The sequence below is a fragment of the Mus caroli genome, chromosome 4, assembly GCF_900094665.2.
Source record: "Mus caroli chromosome 4, CAROLI_EIJ_v1.1, whole genome shotgun sequence".
NCBI classification, from domain to species: Eukaryota; Metazoa; Chordata; class Mammalia; order Rodentia; family Muridae; genus Mus; species Mus caroli.
Genome location: NC_034573.1, coordinates 90,503,668 through 90,513,976, shown reverse-complemented (window position 1 = coordinate 90,513,976; position 10,309 = coordinate 90,503,668). Strand labels below are relative to the sequence as shown.

The 10,309-nt window shown below is 41.9% G+C and overlaps 1 protein-coding gene and 1 pseudogene across 1 annotated transcript in view; both read left to right on the top strand.

The window, feature by feature from the left end:
- The first annotated feature begins 6,803 nt into the window (after window positions 1–6,803).
- On the top strand, window positions 6,804–6,904 carry LOC115030936 (annotated as a pseudogene).
- Window positions 6,905–7,034: 130 nt separating this feature from the next.
- The window catches only part of Tm2d1 (TM2 domain containing 1), a 27,125-nt gene continuing 23,850 nt past the window's right edge, over window positions 7,035–10,309 (top strand). Inside the window, exons 1-2 of the mRNA XM_021160833.1 lie at window positions 7,035–7,224; window positions 9,622–9,695. Of these exons, the coding sequence (XP_021016492.1) occupies window positions 7,058–7,224; window positions 9,622–9,695 (241 nt within the window). The 5' untranslated portion in view covers window positions 7,035–7,057. The remainder of the gene's footprint in view (window positions 7,225–9,621; window positions 9,696–10,309) is intronic.

Genomic DNA, 10,309 nt, shown 5'->3' with positions numbered 1-10,309 from the left:
TATAGGACCAAGACTACCAGCCCAGAGATGGTCCCACTCACAAGGGGTCTTTCCCCCTTGATCACTAATTGAGAAAATGCGTTACAGTTGTATCTCATGGAGGCATTTCCTCAACTGAAGCTCCTTTCTCTGTGATAACTCCAGCTGTGTCAAGTTGACACAAAACTAGCCAGTACAGGCAGTCTCTTCAATAAATGGTGTGAGAACAATAAACACACCCCCTTTTGTTAGTGTATGCAAAAATCAACCCAAAGCCCAAAGAAGACCTAAATGAAAGATGTGCTGTTTTAAGACATTTGTGTAGATGATGGTGGTTTTGAAGGGACTGAGGTAACAGAATAAACTCCATTTTGTACTTAAGACTCCCATTCTAACTTAACTTGCACTTAGAGAGGCATGGCCAATGAAGAGACAAAGACTAACAGGACAGTCCATCTTGTCCTCTAAACTCTATTTTAAGCTGCTGTCATTGGAGTGATATGGCCCCCACCCTGAGATCTGAGAAAAATCCTGAAATGTCAGTAGCAAAATAGACACGGCAGCTACAGCTAGCTGACAACAACAGAATGGGCTAAGAAAGCAAGTCTCCCAGGTCACAATGCCCCTTTTTAGATATGTGGTCTCTGCTTGTGGTCTGAACAAACACTATCAGTTTGAAGGTTAACATTCATTTACCCATTTACCCAATCATGTAACGCCAAGGCTTGAAAGCCCCAGCTTATAAATGTTTCCTATATAAACCCTAAAACCCTGGACCCGAGCCTTCACTTTACTAACCTGTTGTGCAGGGAGAGGGTTTATGACCCAAGCTCAAGCTTGAATAAAGATTCTCATGTGTTTGCACTGGACTTGTGGTTCCTGGTGGTCTCTTTGGGGTTTTTACAATCTGGGCACACCATTTTAATAATATTATTTTATGTAAACTTTTTTTGTTTTTATTTGTTTGTTTTTCTTTTTTCAGAGCTGAGGACCGAACCCAGGACCTTGTGCTTGCTAGGGAAGTGCTCTAACACTGAGCTAAATCCCCAACCCCACCCCACCCCACCCCTTGTTTTTCTTTTTGCCTGCATGTATGTCATGGAACACATTTATGCCTGGTACCCAAGGAGGCACCAGAAGAGAGCATCGGGTCCCCTGGAACTGGAGTTACAGAGTGGAGTGTTGTAAGGCACTATTAGGATTCTGGATATCAAACCCAGGCTCTGGGGAAGAGCTGCCGGTGCTGCTCTCTCCTCTTAGATTACTAGCTCTCTCAAGTTGGCGTAAAACTAGCCACCACAATGGGTTTATGCCAGTTCACTGATTCCCTAAAAACTTTTAGTAGTGTTTTAAATATGAAAGAGCCTTTTTAAAAGGAGAAATTTGTGTAGAAAAGTGGAATGAGGACCTTGGAGAAGGGGCCTATGATAAAACAAAAGAAGTCACCGTAGCAAGGGAGATATGAAATAAGGAAAACCTGAAACAGGGTGAAAATACATAATGACAGGCAGCCAGGCAGTGGTGGCACAAGCCTTTGAACCCAGCACTCAGGAGGCAGAGGCCAAGGGATCTATGTGAGTTCAAGCCCAGCCTGATCTACAGAGTGATCCAGGACAACCAGGACTGCACAGAGAAATCATGACTCAAAAACCAAACCAAACCAAAACAAAACAAAACAGGAAGAAAAAGAAAATACCAGACTGAAAAAAGAACAGGCAGGCACGGTGGCTCACTCACCAGGAGTCAAATACAGAAAAATCCCTTTATAAGTTCAAGGTCACCATGACTACATAGCAAGATCCTGGTTCACCTGTTTGCATCCCCATTAAAAACACATTTAATGATATTGATTGCTTAATGATTGGGCGAAGATATTGTAAATGTGGAGAAAATCGAAAATTAAAAATGTTTCCAAATTTTATGTGTAAAATGTCTATGTATGATAAGTACATATGTTTGCAACGTGAAGGGCAGAGGTCAACATCAGGTTTTGTATTACTTTTTAAATTATCTTTTATTGTTTTTATTACTTTATTACTTTGAGAACAGTTCTTTCAGGTAACATCTTTTTGCCCAGCTTTTTAATGGGTGCTTGGAATGCTATTGCAGACCCTCATGCTTACTCAGCAAGCAGTTTGCTGACTGAGCCATCTCTTTACTCTGATTCCAAGTTTTGAAACTGGGCTTAGTGATTAAGAGTACTTGTGCAGCCAGGCATGGTGGCATATGCCTTTACTCCTGGGGCTTGGGAAGCAGAGGCAGGTGGATCCTGTGAGTTCAAGGCCAGCCTGGTCTATAAATTGAGACCAGGACAGCAGGGCTCTATTACATAGGAAAATTTTGTCTCAAAAACAAAACAAAACAAAACAAAACAAACAAACAAAAGAGTACCTGTGCTCTTGCACAGGTCTTTGGGTTGATTCTAAGCACCCAGATGGTGGCTCACAGCCATCCATAACTCCAGTTCCAAGTAACCCAACAAGCATGCACGTGGTGCACCACATGCATGCCAGCAAAACGTTCAGGTACATAACAAAAAAAATGAAATCTTAAAAAATGCTTAAAGGAAGAGTTGGTGCTTTGAATAGGTATGGTCTCCATAGTCTCAAGTGTTAGAATGCTTGGCCATAGGGAGTGACACTGTTAGGAGGTGTAGCCTTATTGGAATAGGTATGACCTAGTTGGAGAAAGTGTGTCACTGTGGAGGTGGGCTTTGAGGTCTTCTATGGTCAAGCTATGCCCAGAGTGGCACATGATCTCCTTCTGCTACCTTCATATCAAGACGTAGAACTTGCCGTTCCTTCTTCAGCGTCACATCTGCCTGCCTGCCTCCATGCTTTCTCCCAGCCTCAAATGTTTTCCTTTATAAGTGTTGTCTCAGTCATGATGTCTGTTCATAGCGATTAAATGCTAATAAAGACAGCCTCTGCGTGTGTGTGTGTGTGTGTAGGGTAGTGGTGATGGCTGTATATGTCAGAATGTGTGCACAAGTCTGCATGTGAAGGCTGGAGTGAACCTTGGGTTTACTTCTCAAGAGCCATCCCCTTTGCTTTTTGAGATAGGATTTCTCAAGGAACCTGGAGCCAGTTAGGCTAGGCTGGCTGTCTAGCAGGTTCCAGGGGCCAGGAATCAGTCTGTCTCTGGCCCCCTAGTACTTGAATTAAAAGAATAGCAATATATATTGCCACACACCTAGGTGCTTGTTCGTTTCATGGCTTCTGGGGATCAAATTCAGGTCCTTGTACTTTTGAGATAAACACTTAGTGGAAGCCATCTCCTGAGTTCTGAACAGACCTTCAGTAGTGAGTCAGTTCATTTTAATTGGAGCCCATGTGGTTAGGGTACAGCAACAAAGTATACAATAAGAAATGGGTGTGAAGCAGGAGCACAGTTACAGGAGAAAATCTTGTGGAGATGGACTAAGAATGTAGAAGAGTCCTGATGTTATTACCAGAGGAAAAATTTCATGTTACATATAGTCAAGTAAAAAAAAAAAAAAGATTTGAGGAACAACCTTTTATCTCATAGAGACATATGTTAGGCTGTTTTTCTTAGATATTTGCTGTGTGGAAAATTAATCTTCAGTGAAAGTAAAATACATTTATATATAAAAATCTTAGGAACCAATGTAGCTGGGCACGGGAGTGCATTCCTTACACGTAAATGTTTGGAAGCCAGAGACAGACAGATCTCTCTGAGTCCAGGGCCAGCCTGGGTTTCATAGTGAGTTCTTGGCTAGCTAGGCTACATAGTGAGACTGCTATTCATGTTCTTTGCTTTCAGTAAAAGTCTGAAGAGTTTCTGTGGCACTTCATATAATAAAGAAACTAGGAATTAAAAATGTTGAGACTCAACCGAGGAAACTCAAATGGCCAAGAAACACTTAAATGTTCAAATCCTTCGGCATCAGGGAAATGCAAATCAAAATGGCTTTGAGATTCCATCTTACTCCTGTCAGGATGACTAAGATCAAAAACACTAGTGACAGCTCCTGCTGTCAAGGATGTGGAGCCAGTGTCAGCACTCCTCCACTGCTGGTGGGAGTGCAAACTTGAAGAGCCACTTTGGAAATCAATATTGTGGCTAATCGGAAAACTGGGAATTGATCTACCTAAAGACCCAGTTCTACCTCTCTTGGGCATATACTCAAAGGTCACTTCATCCTACCACAAGGACATTTGCTCAGCTCTGTTCTTCAAAGCCTTATTAGTAATAGCCAGAAACTGGAAACAAGCTATGTGTTCCTCAGCCAAAGAATGGGTAAAGACAAAATGGTACATTTACACAGTGGAGTATTATTCAGCAGCTGAAAACAGTGACATGAAATTTGCAGGTAAACTGATAGAACTAGAAAAAAAAATCATTCTGAGTGAGATGACTCAGATGCAGAAAGACAAACATGGTGTGTACTCACAATGACTATTAGCTGTGAAATAAGGGATAATCATATGGCAGTCCACAGACCCAGAGAGGCTAGACAACAAGGAGGGCTTAAGTGGGGATGCAATGATCTCCCAGGGAAGAGCAAATAGAATAGACTTCCAGGAAGGATTGGGGCAGGTATGGAATAGGAGTGATTGGGGTCAGGGAGAAAAGACTGGGAGAAACTGTTGGAATTGAGATGTATTTCAGGGTCAGCTAGAAACCTAGTGCAATGGAAACGCCATAAAATTTATGAGAGTAACTCTAGCAATGCCTCCTAGTGAAGTAGGACATGGACCCTGAGCAGGCCATCTTCTGTAACCCTCAATTGGAGGGTTTTAGGACACCAACCCAGTCACAAAACCTTCAAGCTACAGTTTGTCCTGACGTGAGAGTGTTCTGGGATAAGAGCCTAGCATAGTTGCCATCAGAGAGATTTCATCTAACAACTGATAAAAGCAGATGCAGAGTCCCACGGCCAAACATTCGGCAGAGCTCAGGAGTCCTGCAGATGAGGTGGGAGGAAGGGACTAGAGGCAACAGGGACACCACAAGAACACGATCCGCAGGATCAACTGACCAGGATTCATGGGCACTTACAGAGGTCAGGGAGCCTGTAGGAATCTGACCTAGGTCCTCTGCACATATGTTATGGCTGCGTAGCTTGATGTTTTTGTAGGAATCCCAGCAGTGGAAGCACGGGGATCCCTGACTCTTTTTCCTACTCATGGGGGGAACAATACATACTTTCCTCCTACTGGGTTGCCTTGTCCAGCCTTGATTTGATATGAGCTATGTGCCTGAATTTATTGTAGTTTGTTATGCTGTGTTTGGTTGAAGTCTCTGGAAGGCCTGCTCTTTTCTGAGAGGAGGCAGAGCAGGGGCAGGATGTGTGTGTGTGTGTGTGTGTGTGTGTGTGTGTGTGTGTGTGAGAGAGAGAGAGAGAGAGAGAGAGAGAGAGAGAGAGAAGACTGGGGAGGGGAGGGAAACTCTAGTTGAAATGCAATCTATGAGAGAAGAATGAAACTAAAAAATGAGGCTTAAGTTTTTATCAAATTTAATAATGTAGCAGCTATGTGATCATGGTAATTTATGTGATCATGAGACTGCAAAACAGTGAAGTTACTTTATTACAAATGTAAGAGGCTTGTAAAAGGAAGTGACACATCATCAATACTTTAATACATCATCAATTCAAGAGTCAATTTTCTGTCCATGGGATGCTGGGGACTATGTCCAGGGACTTGTGCTTGCTAGGCAACTCTACCACTATCCCAGCTCAGGAGTCAAAAGTTTTATAGTTTCATTGCTGTCTTACAGAATCCTTTTAATTCTTTTAAATTTACATATTGAGGAAGAGAATAAAGATAATCACTAAAGCCATAAAATAGATCCAGTAATGGGATTAATCAGCAAAGCATCAGCAGTTCTAAGTAATTGTTTTAAATCTGTATTAAAATTGATACACAGATCAGCAGTATTGCATTCAGCAGGAAACCATCTAATTCTATCATAATTTCAATAAACCTGAGGCACAGAATTGCTTCCTTTAGTCCTTTGGGTTTATGTTGTATTTTAAAAATCACTAGGACATTCTGAGTCCAAGTAGTATTTAAGTGGAAAGTTGCTTTTATCATCTTGTAAGATGGATAACTGATATTCTGTCTTTTTCAATATTTATTTTTATTTTATGCATGTGAGTGTTTTGTCTGCTATTTCCACCATGTCGGCCCCAGGGATTGTATTCATTTGTCAGGCAGAGCAACAAAGGATTTTACCCATGGAGCCAAATATGTGCATAGAGCTTGAGAAGACTAGAAGGGGACCTTCGATCTGGAACTGGAATTACAGGTCTTTAGCCAATACATGGGTGCTAGGAACCTAACCTGGTTGGTTCTCTGTAAGACCAGCAAGTGCTCTCAACTCCTAAGCCATCTCTTCAGCCCAATATTCTGTCCTCGAACACCTGTCCTTTATGGTAGTCCACTATATAATGTCTACAGCAATCTATAATTGCACTTGGGTCACTTCTAGATAGTCTAAATCTAAATTCTTCCAACCCCAGGGAAACCCTCATCCTTTAGAGCCTCCAGGATCAACACTAGTGCCCACTAGGAGCTGGGGCTCATCAGAAGGATCTCTTTCTGTCTCCTTGTGAGGGTTCTCAGGGAAGCTACTAGAGAAGACTCCCAAACGTGTATTTTTTATAATTATTCAGTTTTTTAAAAAGTGTGTGTGTAGGTGAAAGTCGGTTTTTTCTTTCCATCATGTGGGTTCCAGGGATTAAATTTAGATTGTCAGACTCCGGAACAAGTGCCTTTACACGCTGAGCAGTCTCCCTGACCTGGGGCATGGGCATGTTATTATTATTATTATTATTATTATTATTAAAGTTCCCATGCTTGCTTTGGCAGTACATATACTAAAATTGGAACGATACAGAGATTAAGATGGTCCCTGCTCAAAGATGACAAGCGAACATATTTAAACAACAACAACAACAACAACCCTCGCAAACCTCGCCTATGTGGCCGTGCCAAGTTATCCTGCGGAGCAGCCTTTAGAAGCCCTGAGCTGCGCCACGGTTGCCAGGCCCCTTTAAGGCCCTTCCTTCTCTAGGAGGCGGAACCGGAAGCGCGAGGACGCGGTGCCCAACATGGCGGCCGCCTGGCCCGCGGGTCGGGCTTCCCCAGCGGCGGGGCCTCCGGGCCTTCTCCGCACTCTGTGGCTCGTGACGGTCGCCGCGGGACACTGTGGGGCTGCTGCCTCTGGCGCTGTCGGGGGCGAGGAGACGCCCAAGTGTGAGGACCTCAGGGTGGGACAATATCCTCCGGAAAGCCGCCGTTCTCAGGCGGTCAGCTGGACCCCGGGCTGTGGGATGGGGACCGTGGCCTCCGCTGTGGCTCTAGTGACCACTGGACCCCGGGAAGTGAGGAGGGCTGTGGGGACGAAGGGCGAGCACCGTGGGCTTTCCCTGGATCGATCAGTGGTTGGCACTTCCTTCTCCGACTGACCATGGATTTTACCGGCTTGCCCACTTACTCAAACACACACACATCTAGGCTGTGTCCCAGACACAAAAGATGCGAAAATTGTTCGAAGAGTCCCTGAAATTTGGAGGTGTTGAGGGAGACAAGTAATTAGTAGTGAACCAATGCATGTGTCTCACTTGTCACTAACGTAACATATATCACCTACAGCCATCCTCAGATGGCTTCACTTTGTGATTTTAGACAAAATATTATTATGTTTTTAAATTAGAGATCCTCTTGGATGTTTTAAAATGTAATATTTGTGTTAGTTCTTTGTGAGAATTTCACCCAGTGGATTTTGATCATATTCAACCTCAAACTCCTTCTACGTCGTCTTCCCTCCCACTCCCCCTTAACTTCGCCCCCTACCACACACACTTAAAAAAAAAAAGAAAAAAGAAAAGAAAACTAACACAGGGAGTCAGATATGTGCTGTTCATATCTACAGTGGTGTGGGGCTATTCGCTGAAGCATGGTTGCCTTACCTGGGACTTAAACCTATGACTCTCTAACTTAGCAGCCATCAACTGGCCATAGTTAGGGGTGGGGGCTTTTGAATGAGCAAATAATTTAAGTCTAAAACATACTTATGCCAGTGACCACCAACTTAAGGGAGCATTTATGCTAATTTAACTACCACAACAGTTTCGTTAGGTGTTTATTTACAGATGAGAAATCTGATTTAGGATTGGGTGAACTGTCTCATTACATTAGCGTGCCGCAGAGCAACAAGGTGAAATTCCTGTTACACTCAAAAAGCTATGTTTGAACAAAACTTTGGGTACCGACACAGTGCCTCAGACATTTGTGTACAGATCCTCAAACCTGCAGAAGCAAGAAAGAGTCTTAAGAAAAATCTTACAATTAAGAGATCTGCCGGGCAGTGGTGGCACACGCCTTTAATCCCAGCACTTGGGAGGCAGAGGCAGGTGGATTTCTGAGTTGAAGGCCAGCCTGGTCTACAGAGTGAGTTCCAGGACAGCCAGGACTGCACAGAGAAATCCTGTCGAGAGAGAGAGAGAGAGAGAGAGAGAGAGAGAGAGAGAGAGAAGAAGAAAATCTGTGAGTTAAGGAGAGCATGCATTAGATTTGCACAGATTACCTCTAATTTACTTTGCTAACCCCATCATGCAGGGAGTTGCTGACATACTGAGTTTATCATTGTCTTAGGAAAGACAAGAGTGTCCTTCTAAGAAGTATTTGAGCTGATTATGAGCTATTGAACCCTTGTGAGAAGTGACTGAGCCTGTATAACTCTGGTGACAACTGAACATTGCCTTAATGACAACTAACTAAAGATGACCTTTCCAGAAGTGAGTCAGAAGTCCAAATAAGGGTCCACCTGTGACTAGAGACACCTTGTATGCACCATACCTATCCCATTGCAGTGTAAACCATACAATCTTTAGACAATAAAACTTACAAACATTCTTATTGTTGTAACATCTATTCGAGAGTGGTTTTCAGTAACTTACGATCCTACTGGAGCCACTGACCACAGAGATAACAACTACAACAGATGCACAGTCTCCCAGCTTTGAGTCAAGAGATCTGATTTGGCTGTCTGTCACTTACATGACTGGATAAGCCACTCAAACTTAAACACTCAGCTAGTGCTTCTGTGGTATAGGAATAACAATATCTTCCTCATCTGTTTGTGTTACATGGAATTAAGTGTGAATTAGTTGAGTCCAGAGCTCTGGAAACTGATCTGGTTTTAAACTTAAAAATAATTTGGTGAAGATTTTTAATTTGATGCTGCTTTCTGTTTGTTCCCGGATTGATATTCTTTGAAGATGGCATCAACTTCTAGAACTTTTGATAGAAATTTATTTTATGACTTCTATACAATAATTTAACTTTCAACTATTTTCTAGGGAACACTAAAAGTGTATTTGGGTGTTTTGTTTTGAGATAGGGTCTCAACATAGCCCTGGCAGACCTGGAACTCATTCTGTAGATGATGACCTTGAACTTGAGAGATGTACCTGCCTTTGCCTCCCAAGTGGGACTAAAAGCATGCAGCGCCACAGCAAGTTTATTAAAAGTGCAGTTGTTTCTCAGTTTGTTGATTAGTACAAACTTAAAGCCTCTCTGTACATGTGAACCCGTAGGAGTGCGTAAGACATTTAAAACATAGTGTTTTATATGCTAAAAATATAATTCAAATTTCCTTAACTTTTTAAACATATATTTGTAAAGAACCAAAAATAAATGATGCTACGCAAGAACCAGTTAATTGTACAAACTACACAGCTCATGGTAAGATTTCTAGACTCATGTCTTTGAAATGTTTTATAAAATTTTACCTATTTCAAGTAACAGTGCATTACCCCTAAGGGTAATTAGTAAATGTGTTTTATGTTGTGTTAGATAATATCGTTCAGTTTTTAGAATAATTTAGATTTGGAAATTGATTAAAATTGTCAACATTCAATTAATTAGTTGGTGAACTAAGTAATTAATTTTGTGCTTGTGATTGAACCCCGGGGTCCTTGCATGCTCCTGCAGCGTTATAAGCAGTGTCACTATTTAGGTTAAGAAACAAGTTTTCTTAGTTATATAACCTGGGGTGGTTTTTATGGGTATTTATTTTATAACATTAGAATCTGTTATAGAGATCATGCTTTTAAGTTTTTAATTAAGTTTATGTTTAACTGATTTATGAAATCTAACTGTTGTATATTAGTTGTATGATGAAATGGTTTGTGTGTGTGTGTGTGTGTGTAATACTTAAGTCAGGATAACTGTAGTTATCTCTGCTTCCCAAGCTTTGTTATAGAGATATAAATACAGTTATTTAGTTAGGGGTTTTGCTTCTTTTCTTCTTCTTCTTCTTCTTCTTCTTCTTCTTCTTCTTCTTCTTCTTCTTCTTC